Below are 21,239 nucleotides of genomic sequence, written 5' to 3'. Positions count from 1 at the left end.
AGCCACAAATCTCAAAGGAAAGCTTTTGGTGTAAATATAATTAAAGGCTTCAAAGAACTGAAACTTCTCACATGTTGTAGACGCCATAGAGGAGATCACGAGATAATATTCTGCATCTACCACGAGTAGAACTCTCTGACCCCTTTTTCTTTTATCTTACCAGTTTCTGGTCTCACTTGTTGGTGTCATGTTCTGTCATATAATAATGCACGATGTGATATGGTTCAAGTGCAGACTTGCTGTGGACTGAATCAGACGGTTTATAGACCAAATCCATGTTGGTGAATATGTTTGCATGAACCAGAAGCTTGACCATGCTATCAGAAGTGCAGGTCCTCACTGAGCGTATACTGTAGTTTGTCATAAAATGTTTGATCAAGAAGGTTCAACATGAGTTTTGTCACCTAATGCTGGTCTGTATTTATATCCATTTAGATCATGAATAAGATGAGGAACCAGGAGGGTTCATGCTCAGTTTGAATGTCAGCATGGCAGTGAAAGACTTCTTTATGGTGGGGCCAGTGGTGTATGTACAGGTATCCTCACCATAAAAATGGACATTACAGTGCTGAGTTTGAAAATAAATATATTGTGTACAGACCCAGTCTTGAGGGACACCTTTATTGGCCCATGATAATGTTCTCTCAGAGTCAAAGTGGAGTGAGCATGTGTAAATATCTTAGGTCTTGTACATGAGTAATGAAACTGACGAGCAGATACTTGCAACTACAGGTTTACATTGTAGAGATGAACGTACTTTGCAGGGTTTTGTTGCTGGTGAGAAGGTGTCAGGGCTTCAAGTTCAAATGGGATGGATGGATGAAATATGTTTTTCAACTGTAAATATTTGTGTATATTGAATACATTTTTTTGGTGGGGGAGTGACTTTGTTTCAAGTAGTGGCAAAATATTTGCTAAAAAAGAAAAATGACTGAAAAGCGCAACAAATGAAGTCAAGATGTGGTGAACGACAAAGCCCACAGCAGATATTTTACTCCAGCGATACCAGGTCTTCACAGCGTTTCTTACCTTTGTTTATGTTTGTTCAGGTCTAATGAAAACTTTGTTCTCACTCAGAGTGGAAAACTTCTCTCAGTGTTTTGAAAATGCCTGAATGTGGGAGGAGTGTGTGTGTGTCTATGTGTGTCAAAATCAAGAGAAACATCTAAAGGAAGTAGAGTGGTTAGAGTCATGTGGTCAAGATGTTTGACAGATCTCTTGCTCTACCTCTTTCTAGTTTTGTGTCTTTTTCTGCAGAATGAGATGTTGTGTTATCTGTTTGTGCGTTGGTACCTGCGTGCTTTCGTGCATGTGTCCACCTTCATTAACCAATACTCATGTATAGATCAATACACTTTAGTGTTGACAATAATCTACATGCCTCTCAAATGTGCACAATTCAACCTGTAATAACCTCTGTTGTGTGTGCATGCATGTGTGTGTGTGTGTGTTTGTGACCTACAACCACAGTGTCAGTGCACATGACCTTGCAGAGTTGGATGTGGAAAGCCCCCAAAGCAAAACTGTGCAACATTATCACAGCAGTTTTCTCTCTTTATGCATATATTTGCACACACACACACGTGCGCACACACACACACACACAATCAGTAGCTCTTCGCTGTTTAATTACTGAGACTAAAAGCATTGATTCGTTCAGTTACTCGCTCACATCTCTCTCTCTCTCTCTCTCACATTGACACTAGCCAAAATAATAACCTCTGGTTTTGTTTTCATCTGCGTTAGTTTGTTTGTCTAAAATAATTCTCAGTTGCAGCCCTGATGTACTTATTAATACATGTTTGTAGGCCCTAATGTGAGTCATACTTCTCACAGTAAGAATGAGGTCTAGGTCTTACATTTCAGTCCGTGTGGTGTCATAAATATCTAACATTAAATTTGTTGAACTCTGTAGAAACCTGTGTGTGCATGTCTGTATATCCTCTGTGCTCCGGCTCTCTCCTCTTCTCTCCACACTTTTCATCTCAGCTTTATTCTGAGTCACATATCCAGCCCCCCCCCCCCCCCCCCCCGATTTTCTCTGGGCAAGTCGTTAGCATGGTTTCCATTACAGGGCCAAGCACAGCTAGCATTTACTCATTATCTGTGCCTCTCAGTTTCCCCTCAAAAAAAAAAAGTCCCACAAAAAATCAGTAACTCATTTTTTTTCATCCCTCTGCCAACGGAGATGATTTGTCAGTTGAGTCGTAGCCTCTCACTAAGCAAACTTTGCTGTCTGATCCTGTGCTATAAACATTCAGAGTTTGCTCTGGCCCCGGCAGGTCCCACTTGGCGTCAAGTCGTGTGTGGAAAATGTTATCGTGACCAGATCTCCTTCCCTGTATAAACCTGGTTCTGGCCCAGTGGTGCAGGATCTGTAGTCACAAGGGGCAAAACTGCACAGTCAGGTTTATTCAGAGACAATGGTGCAGCACTGGCCAGGAGGGAAAGGAAGGGCAGGAGAAAGTTTTCTTTCCCAACTTGTGGGCATGTCACTGTTTGACAAATCCGTTATTGTAGTTTTATGAGATGCACAGCAAAATAGGGCTGCAACTAATTACTATTTTAATTATTGATTATTTGTTTTGGTGTATTAAATATCATGAATGATAATTTCCTTAAAGCACAGGGGGACATCATCAAAAAACAGCAGTTAATTCTCACATTTGAAAACCTGGAGGACAAAAGTTTGCTTTAAAGTCATTTTTAATGATGAATCTGTTTCCAAAATAGCTCCATATATTTTTTCTCTTTCCATGTACTAATTAATGAACTAATTAATTTGGTGTTTAATGTGAAATCCACTTTTGGTATTTTCCTGAGAGGTAACACCAGGGTTGGATTTAAAGCTGCAGTTTTGATGAGATGGAAAATGAGTTTCACACAGTTTGCATGAAAAACAAAAAATCGCGAAGCACACACTTGATTTTGTCGGGTGAGGAAGACGTTTCACACACTGGGGAAGAATGCGCTTACATGTCTTTTCCACATGTGTACAGTTACACACAACACACCCTTAACTGACCAGCGCACGTACACACACACCCATAACTGACACATGTCAGGTCTGACACATATGGATGAGCAGCACTCGTGCGAGACTCTTCACACACACATTCATGCTCTGTTTACCGCAACATAAAGTCACATGATGTTTCTTAGTATTACCAGATCCAATTCCTCACATGTTACGTGATATTTTACCTGCACCTCGATCCGCTTTGAAACTGAGGTTTTCTCGCTCATCACAGAGTTTTGTTTCACTCAGGATAATAAATCTTGGGCATCATCTAGAAATTGCAATAGTCACACTGGAACAGTAGTTGGGTTCGAACTGACATGGAAAGTGTTGTCATGCATATCGCCAGATGTGACCACAGAAATGTACTCCATCTAAGAGAGTTTGGAAACGTAGCTCTTTTTTAAAGTATTTTTTGGGCCCATTTGTCTTTATTTGTTATTTTAGTTATGTTATATAAGTTATATTTATATTATATTAGTTCGTTTTATTTCATTTCTTATTGGTGACAGTAGAGAGGTGACAGGAAGTGAGAGGGGAGGGAGGAAGCCCACAGACGAACTCAAATCAGAGACGTTGTGACCTCATGGTCAACATGATCCCTGCATATAGGCTCCCAGGAGGACGCTCCGGAAGTTACCTCAGGGACACTGCTTAAGGCTCACAAAGCCGTATTCACTCGTGTTACCAATCTAATACAATGGGAGATGTATTCAGTGTTGGATGTGGTGTGTAAAGAATGAAAGATATTTATATCAATGTCTGTCTAAAACTAATGTGTCGGCTACTGAAGCGAATCTACAGAACTTGCAGAATAAGGAAGAATTTGCATATTAAATGTAATAGAGGAACTGGTGTGTAGTGCTCCAAACAGTTCTTCTGCTCATCCTCATGCATTGTCTTGAACTAGTAAGAGGAGGTTTTTAACTTTCCTAAATATAAATTTGAAGTAGTTTCCTAAAAGTTTGCCAGAATTAGTTTGTGTTTAATATTGCAGAACTATATCATCATTCTTTGTAATTTTATCAAACTCAGAAACATGTCACCACTTTCCCCTCTGTCAGCCGTGCTAATTGGTCTTTTCTTGTGTGTATAAAACCACTGCTAATTCATTTACGAGGAACTGCGCTTAGTTCTGTGAATCTGAAGTGGGCTGTCTCAACTTCTCCATATACAGTATGTCAGTATTTCTGAGAAGTATACGAGAAGAGGAGCACAATGAAGTGACACATTTATTCATTACTGAAGGCTACGTCTCTGACAGCTACTGACAGGTTTCCAAGAACACACTCATCTCGATCTGTGTTGGTAACCCCACAAGTTGCGCTCACTCTTTGTGTGTGTGTGTTCTCCACATCCTCTGTGATGCCACAGATAGAGCTGATTGTGAGTGTGATCAGTTCTAGGGATCGCCAGTCTTGCACATGTACCAGAGATCAGTGTGAACAGAGGTGACTGGAGTGTGACGGAGCAATAGCCGCTTCGTAATCAGTGAATTTAATGGAAAATAGTTACTTTAAAAAGTTAACTTTCATAGTAAATTGTTTTACAGTCATGTTAACTGACTGTATGCAAAAATAAAACTTGTAGATGGTGCATATTTTATTGATGTATTGTAGTTATGTGCTCACAGCTGCTCACTGTGAAACAAACCAACAATATTTAAAAAAGTTATAAGATAATATTTAGAGAGAATCTATTTTTTATCAAGAGGTTCTGTTTTCTTTGCTGTTTGTCTGTCTGTTAGAAGGATAACAGAAAAACTACTGAGCCGATTTTATTGAAACTTAGTGTACAGGTGGTGCATGGGCCAATGGACAACCTGTTACATTTCGGAGTGGATCTGGTTAAATGGGCAGATCCAGGATTTAGTTTTTCACTTTCTTTGCTTTTTGTTTTTGAAAATCCTCCTTAACCTAATGATGTAACCCAACCTTTTAAACGAGATTCATGCGAAATGTAACTGCATTATTATTAATTTTGTTTGTCTTCGTACGAGCTGTGGCAGTAAATGTTAATAAGCTAATGTTAAACAACTGTAGTTGAAGAGTTTTTAAGCAGCATTTTCCAAAAAGAGATTTTGTAAAGAATGATAATCTTTACTGCTTCTTGCTAAAAAATCTCTTTTTGGAAAATGTTTACAAGTAATGATCTCCACTAGGTTTTCGATCTGATTAATTGCTGCACACAGAAGGAAAAGTTTAGTTTCCCTCATCATGGGGGAAACCAGGAGTGAGCCGGCATCAGAGGATCTATTTCTGCAAACCTCTGGAGTGTTCATCTGTGTGAGACAAGCAACAGGTGGTGGAGGCTGGCACTGGAGTAGAGCGGCGAAAACAATGCCAGCTGCTGCAGATCACTATAGTGTTAGCTGCAGCTGTAGCTATTGTATAAACACATTAAAAGAGAAAGTCTTTTTTCACTACGTACATACTGAGCGTGTGTGCGCAACGGACAGGATCCAGGCTGAGCTATAAGCTGCAGGCAGATCATTAAAATCCCATAACATGAGCCAGATGTGATTTGTGCAGTTTTGTTATTGTCAATAAATATCAAGAAAAGACCTGAAACATTAGTGTGTTAAACGTTTGCTTGTTCGTCTTGTAGTTTCCAACTTCCCCAGCCTGTTTGTGTCACTCAACACCAAACTCATGTGTCCCTACTGGAGACATACAGCTTTACAAATGGGTCGCAAATGTATGTTTTTAATTAAGTTTGAATAACAGCCAGGACACTGTAGTTTTTAGGAACGATTTGGCAAACTGGATTAAATAATATAATGTGTGTGTGAGTGAGTGCTGCAGCAGGACTGTGTTTGTGACAAAAGACAAAGTACAGTCATCATGTTCGACCAAGATTGTGATTCTCACCAGTTTCATGCTCACTTTTAAATACCTGAATGGAAACATTCATACAATGGAGGATTTTTTTGAACATTGAGTCCAGTACAAACCTAATCACACCTCAAGTAGTACTAAGAACAAAGTGTCCCACAGTGTGTGTGAGTGTGTAGTATAACTGTGCATAAATGCTTTCCAGTATCTCTCCAGAGAGTTGGTAACCCTGCAGAGAAGGTCAATCCAGCAGCGTACACACACACACGCACGCATGGACGCACGCACGCACGCACGCACACACGCACACACACACACACAGGCACACACCCTGGACAGCATTGGCTGCGGTGACCCTCGGAGGGACAGAGGAATGTCGAGTGTCAAGTCAGTTGCCGTAGTGACGGCCTTGAGAAAGGGACCCTGGGAAGATAGTTCTGGACTCCAAACTTCCTGTGTGTCACCCGTGTGTGTGGGTGTGTGCAGTCAAACTGTCGATGTGTCTGTGACTGCGCGGGCGAGAGGCTGCACGGTTTCATCTGTCGCTGTGTCACTTGTCACTGTTTGTGAGTTACTCTCATCAACTGTTAATGCTTGTGTCTGAGTGAATATGTATAGTGACACTAAACTAAGAAATGCGCTACGTGCAGCACCAAAACCTGCAACACTTCCTTTGAACTGTTAGCAGAGATCCCATAGTTAGTAAAGGTTGACAGGCAGAATTGAGGGTAAATGTGCAGTGTAGAAAAACACATCCACCAGTAAGTACGACCACAGTACGACAACACTTGGTAGATAACTACAGTCAGTGCCAAATAAGTGAGGAAAGAACATGCAAGGACAAGAATATCAGATTCAAGACTTTCAGATGACACATAGTAACTACAGATATTTAGACCACATTGTCATCATTGCATATCTGTATCATATTCCTGCGAGAGTGTGAGTGTTTGAAGTCGACATATTGCTGAAAGTTGACTCAATCTGAAAAGAAAGAGGATTGAAAACTGAAAATGCCACCAGATTGATAATCTCATTGAGCCGTTTTTTTCTAGTCAGTAATTAAACAGTGGGTTGAATGTTTTATTTTTATTTTCTCATCCTATTATACGGCTACAACAAAGACTTCTTTGCATTATGAGTGGTTACCTTTGAAAAAAATTGATATTTGTATAAAACTTAAAATATTGTGAACTCTGGGTCATTAGTGGATCTAGGTCATCGACACACAGTAACATGTGGTCACTGTGGTAGATAAAAATTAACTGCACATACGCAAAGCAGAACCATAAAAGAACACACTGTAAAAAAACGTGCAGTATTAGTATTTCACAGTTTATGCCTGATTTATACTTTTAATTTGATTGACTCTGCTGCTTAAGTGCAGTTTTTTTTACTCCAGTCTCTTTCCTCATACTTCTAAAAGTTGGTGAGGACCTTAGTTTGTATATAAAAATGGATGTAGATGCTGGATCTAAAAAGTGAATTTGCTATGGAAGTGCTTTCACCTCTGGATAATATTTGTAAAATATTGTCCTGAATAAAACAATTTCTTTCCACTGTGCTGTTTCCACTGTTGCAGACTGAGGAACAGTACAATTGTGAGAGTTGACAGATTCTGCTGGCAAACATTACAGTGAGCTGTTGTAGAAGCAGTAATCCAAGACATTAATGAAAAGCTTCCCTAACAGTTAATTTACAGACTCATTATGTTTTCTGTCTATGCTCCATGTCTGGATCTGTCTGTTTTCTCCATATCTCTCTCTCCTGCAGAGAGTGTGTGTATGTAGCGGAGGTTGATGCCAGGTTATAGTTGTCAAGGGCATGTTAAATTAGCTTTTGTTTTTGGCAGTCGCTGCAGTGACGGATTAAGGAGTGTAGTTACCCCTCCAAAAACCTTTCAATCACTCACCTGCACACAACTACTAAGACAAGCCAGACCTTTTGTGGTGGCTTTTAACTCATTTAGCATTTTTTTTAATTTTGTTGCTTCTCATTGTGGTCGTTCTGCTTCCAAGTACAGTTTTTTGTTTATTTTTACTTCCTTGGTGGTTTTTTCTCATTTTAGTCATCTAGCATGTATTTTCAGTCTCTCTGCATCTGGTTTTGTCTTTTCATGATCATTTTACTTTAGGGTTGGGCAATGTCTACTGATTAGCATATGGCAAACGTGCTGTTGGTACGTCATGTCAGCTGTAAATAATTAACTTGATGCTTGGAAAATCATGATGCTGGGCTCAACATCATGACAACTGTCATCCAGCAGCGAGTGACTCAACCCTAATTTACATCGTATCGTGGTCATTTTCCATCTCTCCCTGTGGTTGTTTTGTTTTATTGCTGTATACAGAGGCTCTGCTCCAGGTCCTTGATCCTAATAAGCCAATTACAGTAGAGTTTTCAGGCCGCCTCACTTTTGGCACAATTGTGCTGTAGATTTATATTTTAATTGATAAAATTGCCATTTCTGCTCATCAATCTAAACTTGATTCATAAAGAGTTGGAAACAACCAAAATTGTAGTCAGGCTTTTCCTGTTTGCTTAAATCTTACTTGGCATGTTTCTTGAATTTGATATTAACTTGAGTCCATCAGTGGAAAATTGAATTGATTGGGCAGTTTAGAAGTAAGTTCCCACACTTCACACTGCACGTCAAGACAAAAACCAAACAACTTGGTCCAAAGACCTCTCTAGTTACCTCTGTTGTAAAATTCTGATCGGCAAAGATCAGAGCAATGGTATAAATTCATCTCCAAAGCTTTGAGTGTCTCCAGGAGCACAGTGGCCTCATTAATGGTGAAATGGAAGATATTTGGAACCACAAAGCCATTAGGTTAAACTCAATAAATGGACAAGAAGGGCTTTGGTCACCACTTTGAGTAAAAGGCATGTGAAAGTCCACTCTGAGTTTTCAATACAACATCTGTGTGGGGTAAAGATCCTCTGGTCCGGTAAAACAAACCCCTCTTGATCTTTTCATTCTCCTTTGTCGAGCTATAATCTACCAAAAAGAAGTTGCGCGAGGATCTTTGTTGGGGTGGTACATCAATCCCTGCAGCATTTGTATTTCTTCATGTTGTTTGTGCTGCGTTGACCCGTAAAGAAGTTCAGAGTTGCCTGCGATGGACGGACCACTTCAGAGACGCAGCATAGCATTACCCTCGAACCACAACCATGGCTCCTGTGTTAGCCATTGTGGTTGGAAGTAGTACTTATTTCTCCCTGCAGCCTGCAGTTGTGTCTGTGAAGGAACCTTTTCGTTTTCTCCATCTCTCTGTAAGACGCCACTTCTCTCTCCTCATTTAGTTTTTTAGATAATCAGTCATGGATCATTTTATCTTTGGAATACACTAAGAGTAAAAGTACTATGTTCATCCACAAAGGTGAACGCAATACATTTTGACGGACGTGCAGTAAAACGGACTAGTGCTTATTATGCACTTGAAATTTTAACCTTTTTGGTCACAGTCTACTACTTTTCTCCATTCAGCACGATAATGACCTGAGGCAAACAGCCAGAAAAAAGGTTGCAGTATCTGTGGGACTGTTCTCTTGAAAGTCTTTGAGTGGCTGAACCAGACTTAACCTCCATAGAACATCTGTGAATAGACCTGAAAATGCTTCTTATCCTAATCTTTTGGGGTTTGAGAGGATTTGACAGGAAGAATGGGATAAACTGTCCAAATCCAGGTGTGCAAATCTTCCAGAGATTCAAATCTCTTAACTGCTGCCAAGGGAGATTCAAAAAAGTACTGAATTTAGGGTCTGAATAGTTGAGTAAGTCAGAAATTTCAGTTTTTTTTAAAATGTCTAAAAATATGTCTCTACTTTTGTCTATTGTCGATGGATGGGGTTATGGTTAGGGTTACAACACAAAAGGCATTCTTAATGCTTGATGATGCCACATTAGCACCTTCTAACACTTCCATGACTCTGTTTGAGCCGTCTGTAAACATAAACACAGCTCATGAATGCTCACAGTTTTCCCACATTGCTAGATGGTGTTGTTTAAGGACACACTCTTGAAAGAGTTGTTTGCAGATTGCAAAATGAAGGAAGAAAAAGGGCAAGGGCCTGTGTGTGTGTGTGTTAGTGTGTGTGTGTGTGTGTGTGTGTGTGTGTTTTCTCCAGGGAGTATTACAGACTTCAGTTTGCAGTGATAGGAAATGTGCTGTGAGCTTGAACTTGCTCCCCTGATGAAGTTGATTCACAGAAATCGGGCCTGTTATGTTGTTGCTCAACCACGCAGACATCTGCTGCGTGTTTTTCTGCTCTTATCCCTCCACAGACACATATGGCTCCTCAAAGATGCTCTCAGACAGAAACTCATTCACATTCTCACAGAACATTCCTCTCAATGAGTCATGAGCACATCGAAACACACACAGACACACACACAGACGTACACACAACCACACACGCATCTCAAAGCGTCAGCACCACACAAAAAACACACTAGTGAAGGTGGAGCCATTAACGACCTTTAACAGGTCAAGAGCCAGATATTTCCCTCAGGTGTTGGTGGAGACCAAAAAAAAGCTAAAAGAGAGTGAATATTAGACTCTCGCTCATCTGATGGACAGAAACCTGACTCCGGATGAAGGGTGATGCTGCTCTGTGACCGCTGGATGTGTCAATAAGCAACTGTTTACTCACTAACCGTTCTATATATGTGTCTGTTGCCCCCAAGTTGCCTAAGAACACCAGTTATTGGGGTTTACGCTCCATGTAGTGTGTAGGTGTGGAGCTTTAAGTTATATATTATATATAGTTTGTCTAGTTTATGATTGGAGTTGCAGAAGTTCAACATTAGCAATGGTTTCTCACGTTTCTCGTTATGGGCCGAAATAAAGAAAAGAAAACAACTTACAATCTTTCTCTTGATTAAGGCCGTGCAACGGAAAGCTTCAGAGCAACTTGAGTGCACTTGTTTTTTCATCTGCTATTTCCAAGAATGAATTAAGAATCAGTTTCCGTTAAACTTGATTTTTTTGATTTTATAACACGTTGCAGTCTCTGCAGCACTCGTTTGTTACCAATCAGTATTGATATGATGAGCTGTTTTTTTGCTCTCTATTCGTTTTTCCTGTAAGTGTGCACATCTTTCCTCTTAGACCATGCTGATTGAGCTTTATCTTTCGACACAGGCCAGCTCTGAGAAAACCTGGAGGTTTTTTAACCCGAATTTGAATAAGCAAAAATAAAATTCTCTGAAAATCCTGCTCTAAAATTCAGCCCTGACAGCATTTGGCTCACGTTGGCTTTTAGTCAGTTCCTCTTTCACTGACTCAGATCGCAGTAAATGAGTCACATCCCTTACATCTGTGCATCACAGTGTATTTTCATTGATAATACTCGACACTGTGGTTAAAACAGAGAGCGTTTGGACTCATGGGCTTCATTCACAACACTGTCAAGCTGAGGAAATTGGGCAGGGGGGGGTTAATCTATTCTTTTGATGTCTGTGTGTTCCTGTCTGTTTTTTTATGTGTGTAGGATTAACATAGACATTCCTCAGGCTCATTCACTGTCACATAAACTCAAACTCATCCGGTGCACAAAGCCCTGGAATCTGTCCTCCCTGCTTTTTTCTTCTGCTCCTTATCTGTCTTTCTCTCTCCTGGCCAGCCCAAAATTGTGTCTTTCACTGTCCTGTCAGTTTCCTTTTGTTGCTTCTGTTCTCTCACGCTGCCCTCTTGCTTTTTCTCTGCTCTGATGCACGTGTTTGTCCCATAAGGTTCGTTGCTGATCCAACTGTAGCTCGTTAGCCTCCTTGGCTTCCACTGTGAGCTGTGGTGGAGAAAGTGCATTTCACAATGTAATTGTATCGTGGGTTTTAAGAGCTATAATTTCTCTAGTAAACAATGAAACGTATCAATATTCATCACCAACCTGATTTTGTAGATTTCTTCTTGTAGATTAACTTTTTTGGCAAACTTTTTTGACTTTTTGAAAATATTGCATCAGAATTATCTGGTTCAAAGTGGAGACCTTGAGCACTGCAGCTTTATAATTATCCATATTTCAATTACCTCATTTATGGATTCATATTAAATGTAATGTGCACAACAAACTGTTCAAATATATTGAATCTTTAGTTCTAATGTTTCTTATTTTATTCTTAATCTCTGGTATAATGCAATAAAGCAAATGCACTCATTTAACGAGGTCTAATATGATGTTGCTTGAGAAAATGACTTAAATGGTTGGTTGTTGTTTGGTTGTTGGTTGTTGGTTGGTTGTTGGTTGTTGGTTGTTGGTTGGTTGGTGGGTGAGGAGAGTGTCATTGTGACCTCTTTGTTAGGATTTTAAATTAGATGTGCTGAATCTGTTTTCTTTCTGTCAGATGTTGCCCATGCAGGCTTCATTTCTGAGATGATTTCTAGCCCAACATGCCATGGGGCTGTCCACATGGCTGACCCAGTCATCCATCCGTGTGTGTGTCTCTGTGTGTGATTACGCCCGGGGCATTGTTAGAGCTCATTTCTATGTGGGGGCTTGGAAGACCCGCGATGCTATATCAGTCACATATGATTAGTTTGAGTGTATATGTCCGTCATTGTGCTCCTGAGTATGTGCGCACGCTATTGTTCTTCTGTCCATCTGAGTTTCAGGATTACCTGCATGGGACAGGACTTTAAAAAGTGGCCTGACACATGTGGAAATCATCTCCATATGAATTCTTATTCTCTGTGTCTGTTCTTAGTGCATAAAAGTTACTGAGGGTTTCGTTGGTGGTTTACATTTCACACAGGAAAGGTCACAAGCCTCAGACTCTCGGTCAAAGTGTCAGGAGTTCATGCTAAGTGCCTCAGGTCAATGAGCCACCAGGAAAATGCTCATATCTCATTTAACATTCTTCAAATGCACAGTCGGCCCTGGTGGGGTCGACCTTGGAGCTCTGCCATGGGAGCTCCCATCATGCATCCTTCCTATGATTCACTGAATTTTCTTTCACAAAGGGTGGCCTCAGTTTCAGCACAAAGGATTCACACTCACACACACACACATATATATATATATACATATATAAACACTGTTAAAGATCAGAGGATTAGTCAATTAATTGAAGTACTTATGTTTCTACGGAAATTACAAAAGTTTCCGCCTCTAGAATGTCTTTGTTTTACATCATTGTCATACATCGTTGGTTTTCGTATTGTTGGTTGTGACACTGACACACTTTACTTTCTACTTTTTGCCTGTTTGCCTTTTTCTTTAACATTTCATGAGAATATTGTCGAATTTGTCTGACTCTTGTCTTCAGGCCTCCAACCCCAAGCTGACGACTCAGTGCTCTGATATCCAAGAAGTCCGTCGATGCAACCGACTGGAGATGCCCGACAAATTAAACACATTTGTTTTAAAGGTATGTAAAAACTATGCAAAGAATTCTTACATCAATGATGTTTGAGGCTTTTAAATGGTGAATCACTTGATCATTTTCCGTAAGACTTTGCAGGAAAAAAAGATCGAACCTGGAGAATTTTAAATGCATCATTGTCTGTGCAGGTTAATCGAGGTAGTCTGATATTTGAGACCGACAATGACCAGCAGGTCAGCTCCTGGACCACAGAGCTGAAAGAATGTATCAGCAACAGGTGAGAAACACAAAGATACCTTTTATTGAATGTCGATATTAGAATCCAGTCTGTTTCAAACTACATACACACACACACACACACACACACTGACAGTGCACAGCAGCCTGAGTGGTCCTCATCTCTCATCCCTCTCTCCCTAAACGCAGCTTTTTCCATGAGATTCTGAGCAGAAATATTTAACACTTGGACTTGTTGGCTGCTTTCAGTGTTTGTGGGTGTGCTGGATGTGTTTACTTGTGCTGAGGTATGTGTTTGCAAATGCAAGTGAGAATATTTGTAGTGTATGAGTATATGTGAACAAACATTTACGTGAATGTGTGTGTGTCCACGTCTATTCGTCAGTTCCTGTGCTTTACAATTTGCAGTTTGCTCTCGTGTCACTTCGACCACTCATCCATTAGCTTTATGGCTCTACAGGCCGGAGCAGATTTGAAAAGAATAATATATGAAACTCATCAGTCAAATTCAATCTTAACACGTTACCTTTGAGAGGTAACAATGCATCTGGTGTGCACACTAATCTGTTAGGGCTTGAAAGTTTGGCAATAAATGTTGTTTTCAAATTGAGCTGAAGTTAAGTGTGTTTGACTTTATGAGTTAAACATATTAGAAAAGAAAAAAACGCATAAATAGTCCTGCACACTGTCCGACCCTAGAGGCAGTTCTTTTCACACAGATGTTTATTCAAGTCATTTTAATTCAACATTTGTTGGTTTCAATTATCTATTTGATGCTATAAAAGTGGGGTGAAATGTCATATACAATAGGGCCCTCTACAGACATCACATAAGAACTTTAGGCTCCAGATTGTAGTGTGTAGTCTATAGTATAGAAATACTCCATCAGTATTATTATATATATATACTATATATCGTTATAGGTGTGATGATCCACAGCAGTGAAATGTTTTCCTTCACAACCCTTCACTGAAGAATTTGATAAATCTTTGAATTCAGGAAATCATAGAAACAGGAAAACAAGCAGAGAAGAACTCATGAGAGAAGTTAAAATGTAGAAATACATTTAGTTTGCTGAGTACTCACCAATGAATCAATGTAAGTAGTAAGTATTACTCAAAGGAATACTCAGTACTGTAATACAACTTTATACTTTTGTCTGTTAGTGTTGAACAGTGTGTGTGTGTGTGTGTCTGTCTATGTGCAAGTGTGTGTTGCTCTGTGAAAGGAAATGTGTGGGAGGTCTTAGACTCAAGAGAATCTCAGGACCTTTCTCATTTCTGCAGATGTCTGGAACAGACACACACACACACACACAGATCGGGGTCAGAGTTCAATCTTGAATTCACTGTGTTTATTCAGATACCTCACAAACCAAGTTCATGTGACAACATGGAATCATTATGCGGTCAACTTCTTGGTATTTATTGGCCAACGTGTTCACTTTTTGTACAAGGGATTGTGTAAATCTAGATTTGTACAAGTTTCCTTTTTGCCTGTGAATCTAAATTTCAAAACTCCTCTGTCACTCATCTTTTTTTACTCAAACATACATTTGTACTGGATTCAGAGGAAAGACTGCCAGTAATGTCAAACACGCCTGTCTCCATATCTGAACTGTTTTCATCACACCTACATGTCAGCTCTTAACATGAGTCTAATTCAGACCTTATGTTCTCCAGGATATGTCAAATGAAAAAAAACTAGGCTCTCCATTCATCATTTATATTTGAACACAGTGGCGATGCCAACACAAGGTGCTTCAGCAGAAAGGTTTGCACAACAGCATCACCCACCTATTTCCTTTCTGGAGAAGTCAAGTCATTTGCACAGAAAACAACAACAAGTCACAGCAGGAAAAGCCCACGTGTAAACAATAAACTTCATGATGGGTGAATTCCAGCGAGCTGCTTCCGCATCAGGGTCAGAGTCATCACTGATGTTATTAGTAACACCTGTGTCTGCAGAGGAAAAAGATTGTCTGAGCGGGTGTGATATTATCCCTGTTTGTATGATTCATCGTGCTGAAAGTACAGAAGAGGGACGAGGGAAGCACGGTTGGATGCTGGCACGTGTAGAAACACGTTCTGCCTTCAGATGTGGTTGGATGTCGTAGGTGTAGTTTGTTCCAAACCCTTAACTCTAGTCCTTGAAACATCGCTGACTGGCAGAGGTTTCCTCACTCTGTTGGAGTGAAATGTGAAATGATTCTCACAGAGATAGAAGAAGAGAAACACACAGACTCGCTCAGAGAAAGGAGTCTTGTCTTCCTGTTATTCAGAACGCTGCAAACTCTAGTCAGCATTTTAGCAGGATTTGCTCCGGCTTGCCTCTCTAACCTTCCCCTTCTCATCTGTGTATGTACAAGCACACGCACACAAAACCACAAATGCATGTGTACACAAAAAACACAGACATACAGACTGTGTGTGTGTAAAGTAAGAGCTGTGAAACATAAAAAACATCACATCTGCACTGGTGAACTGGACTCACTTCCTGTCTGTGCTTGGTGTCTTTACTTCAACCTGCTGTTTCCTCCACGATCACCACGTTCACCACGTTCACTAAACACACACACACACACACACACACACCATCATCATCGTCTAAGCTATTTTTTTAATGCAAAACACAAACATTGCACAGTTCCAGCCTCTCAATTGTGAGTTTCTCTACCGCTCCCAGTCTTTTTCTCTCTCCACCCATCTGTGTAGCTCCTTCTTATAAAACATGCAGCATCAATAAATCACTGAAATATTTATTTTTTGAGACGCTGGTGTAATTAAAGTAACTAAATAAGATTTCTGTCACAGCTCCTCTGTATTTTCATGTAAAATATGATGAGGAAATTGCCATGTTTTCCTCCTCAGGTGGCCCACAGTGAGATGAACACACTGTGCATGTGTAATCTGAGTCTGGTCTTCTCCTTCAGGTCAGGCAGTGTGGATCTGGAGCCCCTCCCTTCCCCAGCTGACAACTCCGTTCCAGCCAATCGCAGAGGAAGCTCAGCATCCGCAAATCAACGTGAGTGGAGAGATCAGACACGTCCTCCAACACTCAGGGTGTAGCTGTGTGTGCTGTGTCCCATGATGTGTCCCCTCTGGTCTGGGATGAAATTTTGACAAACAACCTCTGGGACTTATTGGGATTAAACTTTACAATCGGACAGTCCGACTTCATACCATCACATCGTGCACTCATCAGACGCTGACCCTGTTATGTGCACAGGTTCCGTGCACTCAAAGATTATTTGTGTCGTTTTTAGCCCCTGCTTTGGTTGTAAACTCCAAATAAATCAGTTTAGATGATCAGGATTAGCTTTTTGTTTACACTCAGTCTAAACATCTGAACTTTCTTCTTCAGTTTCCCCATTGAACTTATTTATAAACTGCAATAAAGGCATTCTAGTTTATTCTCATTTTGGCCACTCGGGGGCAGCAGAGTAAATATCAATGATATGGTGAATGTGTTAAAAGTTAACGACACCCTCATTCTCCGTCAGTTATTCATCCAGCTTCATGATTCAGGAGAATGAAACCATCCTGTTCCTCTGTTCATCTCTCCAGCGCCCGTCACTTTCACCCTGCCAGAGCAGGTCGTCCAGAAGACGGATCACTTCCTCTTCTCCTACCCATGGTTCCATGGGCCCATCTCTCGCGTCAAAGCAGCCCACCTGGTTCAGAGCTCTGGACCGGAGGGACATGGCGTCTTTCTAGTACGACAAAGCGAGACGCGCCGGGGAGACTACGTCCTCACGTTTAACTACCAGGGAAAAGCAAAAGTACGTCTCACAGTGTCTGATGAAACAAAACCAACGGGTTTGCAGTAGCAGGTCATTGCACGACCTCTTCTTGATGATATGAATGAATGTTTTTTAGGAACCTGCATAGTTTGTCTTTTAAATGAGGAAACATTGTGCAAACACTCAGCTCATGTGACTGAGAAAAAGAAGAAAATGTCCCCTCTCGCTCAGACTCAGTGTAAAAACTCGGTGTCTCTCTGTCTCTCCAGCACCTGCGCCTCTCGCTGACAGAATGGGGTCAGTGCAGGGTGCAGCACCTGCGCTTCCCCTCTGTCACCGACATGCTCAGACACTTCCGCCTCTTCCCCATCCCACTGGAGTGTGGAGCCGCAGGTGCCGTCACGCTGTCCAGCTTCGTGGTAGCGGGCTCCAGCCCTCCGTCACAGGGTGAGACTCCCCCACAGCACATTCATATTGTTCTAACACATATTGATGCAGAGGTTTCTTTCAAGATGTTTGGTTCAGTTTGAATAGTTTCACCAACATTTGATCTTCTGGTGAGATTTGAGGATGAGCAGCGTGCCAGTGGGTGATGTACTCACAGACCAACTCGTTCCCTCCCCCTCAGGTTCGCTCTCAGGTGCCGTGCTGGTCCCGTTCTCCCTCCATCGCTGGAGCTCTGAGCCCAGCTTGGCTCACTGCAGCCTGGCTCGCAGCTGCAGTCAGCAGCCTTCCTCCTGCTCCACCACCAGCTCCACTTCCACTCCCAACTCCGTTTCCCAGCAGGGGAACCACCCCCCCGTTCGCACCAACACCGTCCCCAACCCTCTCCTGACGGCCCCCGCTCCTCTGCGCCGGAGCGAGTCAGTGGGGAGGAGGCCTCTGCTCCGTCACACCACCCCGCATACTCCCATCATCCCTCAGCGGGACTCGGACTATGAGCTGGAGCCTGAGCGGGGCCGCAAGCGGGCAATAGACAACCAGTACATGTTGCTGTGATCTGCTTAGTCGCATACCTGCATCACCTCGGAAAGACAGAAGTCACCTGTGAAGCCCACACACATAGACACACACAAACACACACATACACACACATTTGTAACCCCCCACCCAGCTTCAGGGGGGTGTCAGACATGATTTCAGGAGACTCATGAACTTGAATAAACAAGTCTGATAAATGCATAGCACTGTGTACGTCGAAGACACACACACTCCCCACGCCTGAGCTGCGGGTGTGTTTAACAGTGTCAGACCCTCACTGCGTCCCCCCCGAGTGTCCACAGTGAATGTATTTTTGGGAGTTTTATTACAGTGTTGACAATGACGATGATTATTCTTGTTGTATTGATGTTGAGGGTCTGTGTGAGTGAGGGAGAGCCACATGTGTAGCTGTCCTCGAGCCCGGAAAACTAGTTTCAAATATTTCTATTCAACCTCTGTGGCACTTAACCTTGAACTGCCTACAGAGTTGGATAAATCAAGTGCTCCTTTAAAATATTTAAAAGACATTTAATCTCGACACAAAGTTCCCAGTGTGGAGCAAACTCCCTCCTTCTTTTTTTTACAAACAAAAAGCTCTATAGTTTAGAGTGTTATCACACTCTATAGATATTCCTCTTACACATTACTATATATTGAAGTGCACATCGCTTTCAGTGCACTTTGGAAACAATGTGTATTTTTTCAATACACTGATTTTGTTTTTGTAGAAAAATTGAAAAAGTAAAAAGGGGAAAAACTTGGTTAAAGTCAGTCGGGAAGCTTTTTTCCTAGAAACGTATCGAGTGCCGCTTCCACTCGTTCAAACCTTCGCTGAAGAAATGACAGAACCACAGCAACAATTTAGGATTCCAGCTTTCATCAGAACCAAAGCTGTGGAAACTCCTGGCTGTGTGTGTGTGTGTGTGTGTAATGTATGGGAGATGTGTGAAAGTGTAGTTTATCAGCATGTTTTCGCTGATCTCAGTGTGGTACAGTATTCACCTTAGAGCATGTGTAAATTTGTATTTTTTACAAAATCAACATCAGGTCATTTCTGCAATAACATGTGAGAATGGATTTAATGAAGCCTGATGTAAAATCCTCTTTCCTCATAATCATTAAAAAGTCACAAAATGTTTTTTTGCTACTAAATAAATGCATTTTTTTAAATATACATTTTCATCTTTTTTTAATATATATATATATATATATATATATATTATATACATGTGTATATGTGTTTATTTAGTAGCACAAAATTTGCATTGTGACCTCAAACCACTCCATTTTGTGTGTTAGAGATTATTCTGTCACCAAAATTAAAGTCAGCGGGGTGATTCTATTTTTACACCACGAAAAAATAAAGGTGTGAAATCGACATAAACTTGAAAGGCTTCACTCCAAAGAGAGCGCGTGTGTGTGTGTGGGGGGGGGGGGGGGGCACAGACCAAAACAAAGTGACAAATAAATTGAAGGCACCAAATAATTTGTCTAATATTGGCCTTTAAGAACCAAAGTGTCGGAAACTTTAAAAATGTGGAGGTTCGATAATCTTGCATTAAAAACCTTCAAGGGTTTTTAAAAGTGGGCGGTGGCTGAAATCACACATGTGCCTTAGTGGATGTTAACATTTATTTTCTTAAGGCAACAGAAAAAACTTGATTCTGGGATTTGTAATAATAGTGATATTAACATCATGTGTCTAACTCTACTTTTTACACTCACAACATTAATTCTTCTTTATTTCTTTCTGTTTTCTGTCACCTCAGCAGTGGGTAGAAAAACCAAGGAGGGACTGTGGAAATAATGTATTTTCACATCATACATTTTTCACAGCACTTCCATGTTTTTAATCACAGGCTTTATTTTATGAGGAAGGTTTGGTTTCAGTCTGCAAAGTGTTACACGCAGATGAGGTCTTTGTTCTCTTGTTTCTTTAGGTAGATTTTATGAACGATCAATCATTTCCAGTAACTTCTGCGTTATCGTTATCGTCATCGTTGCTTTAAAGGTTTAAACCACCAGTTTTAAGCTGCACTGATTATAACGGATAGATAGCACATCAATCAACTCTGTGATGTCACAAGCTGATTAATATGAGATTTTATCATCAAAGCTTTTCTACAGTTTCTCTTTCCTCTTGTCTGTTATTTAGGTTTTTAACTTTCTGTCCGAACATCACTGAGCCTGGTGTTTTTTTCACGATAACAGGCGTCTGCACTGTAAGAGATGAATTAAATAGCTCAGTGAATGTGACCAAACCTCAATTTGTTCAATGTACGTCCAGCAGCTGATCTGAAACGCCCCCGGAACAAAACCAGAGCGGAGGAGGACTTTTCCTGCACGCTCCAGAAGCCAATCACAACAGAGTAGGGCCAGCTGGCCAATCAGAGCAGACTTGGCTTTATCAGTGGGGGGCCTTAAAGAGACAGGCACAAAGAACAAGTGTTTCAGACAGAGGCTGAAAAGAGGAGCTGCAGCAACGAACAGTCTGAGGAAAGTGATGTGTTCTCTGAACATTAGAGCATTTAAACCTTTTCTAATAATAACCCAACTTGAAATGATGAAACTGAGTATGAGCAGAATGTCTCCTTTAAACCACAAAAGAAAAGATCAGTGTGAAGCCACGTTGTGTCAGTGTCGCTCACCCTCTAGACGCCTTCTGATGATTTTCCTAAAGCAGACACAGAAACGCACAGAAACTGTGATCACGTGTTCACACAGTAAATCTAATTTTCCCAAAGATCAAATGTCAAATTCTCTGACATTTACTTTCAGTTACTGAAGCTTGACTTCCCTCAGCAGCGGGAGGCCTTTAGGAAACATTGTGCTAAGACGTGTGTGTTTGTTTCTAACGTTGCTTTAACACTAACTTCAGCAGCTGATTTTACACTCAGTAAACCTGTGGTGTTTAAACCATTGTCTGTCACTGCTTTCTCTGTAGTCAGCTGTTATTTTAAGAGAATTACATGAACGTGATGTGATTACTTGTTACACAATAGCTTTTTCTACCAAAGGAACATTTGTACAATGGTTGTGTTGTTCTCTTCAATGTGTCATCGTGTTCGAGACTGACATCTGTCAAGTGTTTATAAGGGGAAC

The 21,239-nt window shown here is 40.9% G+C and overlaps 1 protein-coding gene across 2 annotated transcripts in view; it reads left to right on the top strand.

Moving 5' to 3' along the window:
- sh2b3 (SH2B adaptor protein 3) overlaps nt 1–21,239 on the top strand; it is a 42,409-nt gene extending 21,170 nt beyond the window's left edge. For both annotated transcript variants that reach the window (XM_020099020.2, XM_020099021.2), the window contains exons 3-8: nt 13,121–13,222; nt 13,366–13,454; nt 16,347–16,438; nt 16,981–17,195; nt 17,426–17,603; nt 17,785–21,239. In XM_020099020.2, coding sequence (XP_019954579.1) covers nt 13,121–13,222; nt 13,366–13,454; nt 16,347–16,438; nt 16,981–17,195; nt 17,426–17,603; nt 17,785–18,155 — 1,047 coding nt within the window. In that variant the 3' untranslated portion in view covers nt 18,156–21,239. The remainder of the gene's footprint in view (nt 1–13,120; nt 13,223–13,365; nt 13,455–16,346; nt 16,439–16,980; nt 17,196–17,425; nt 17,604–17,784) is intronic.

The sequence above is a fragment of the Paralichthys olivaceus genome, chromosome 4 (assembly GCF_024713975.1).
Source record: "Paralichthys olivaceus isolate ysfri-2021 chromosome 4, ASM2471397v2, whole genome shotgun sequence".
NCBI lineage: Eukaryota > Metazoa > Chordata > Actinopteri > Pleuronectiformes > Paralichthyidae > Paralichthys > Paralichthys olivaceus.
Note: the sequence above shows the minus strand (reverse complement) of the source record. Positions and strands in the feature narration are given on the sequence as shown.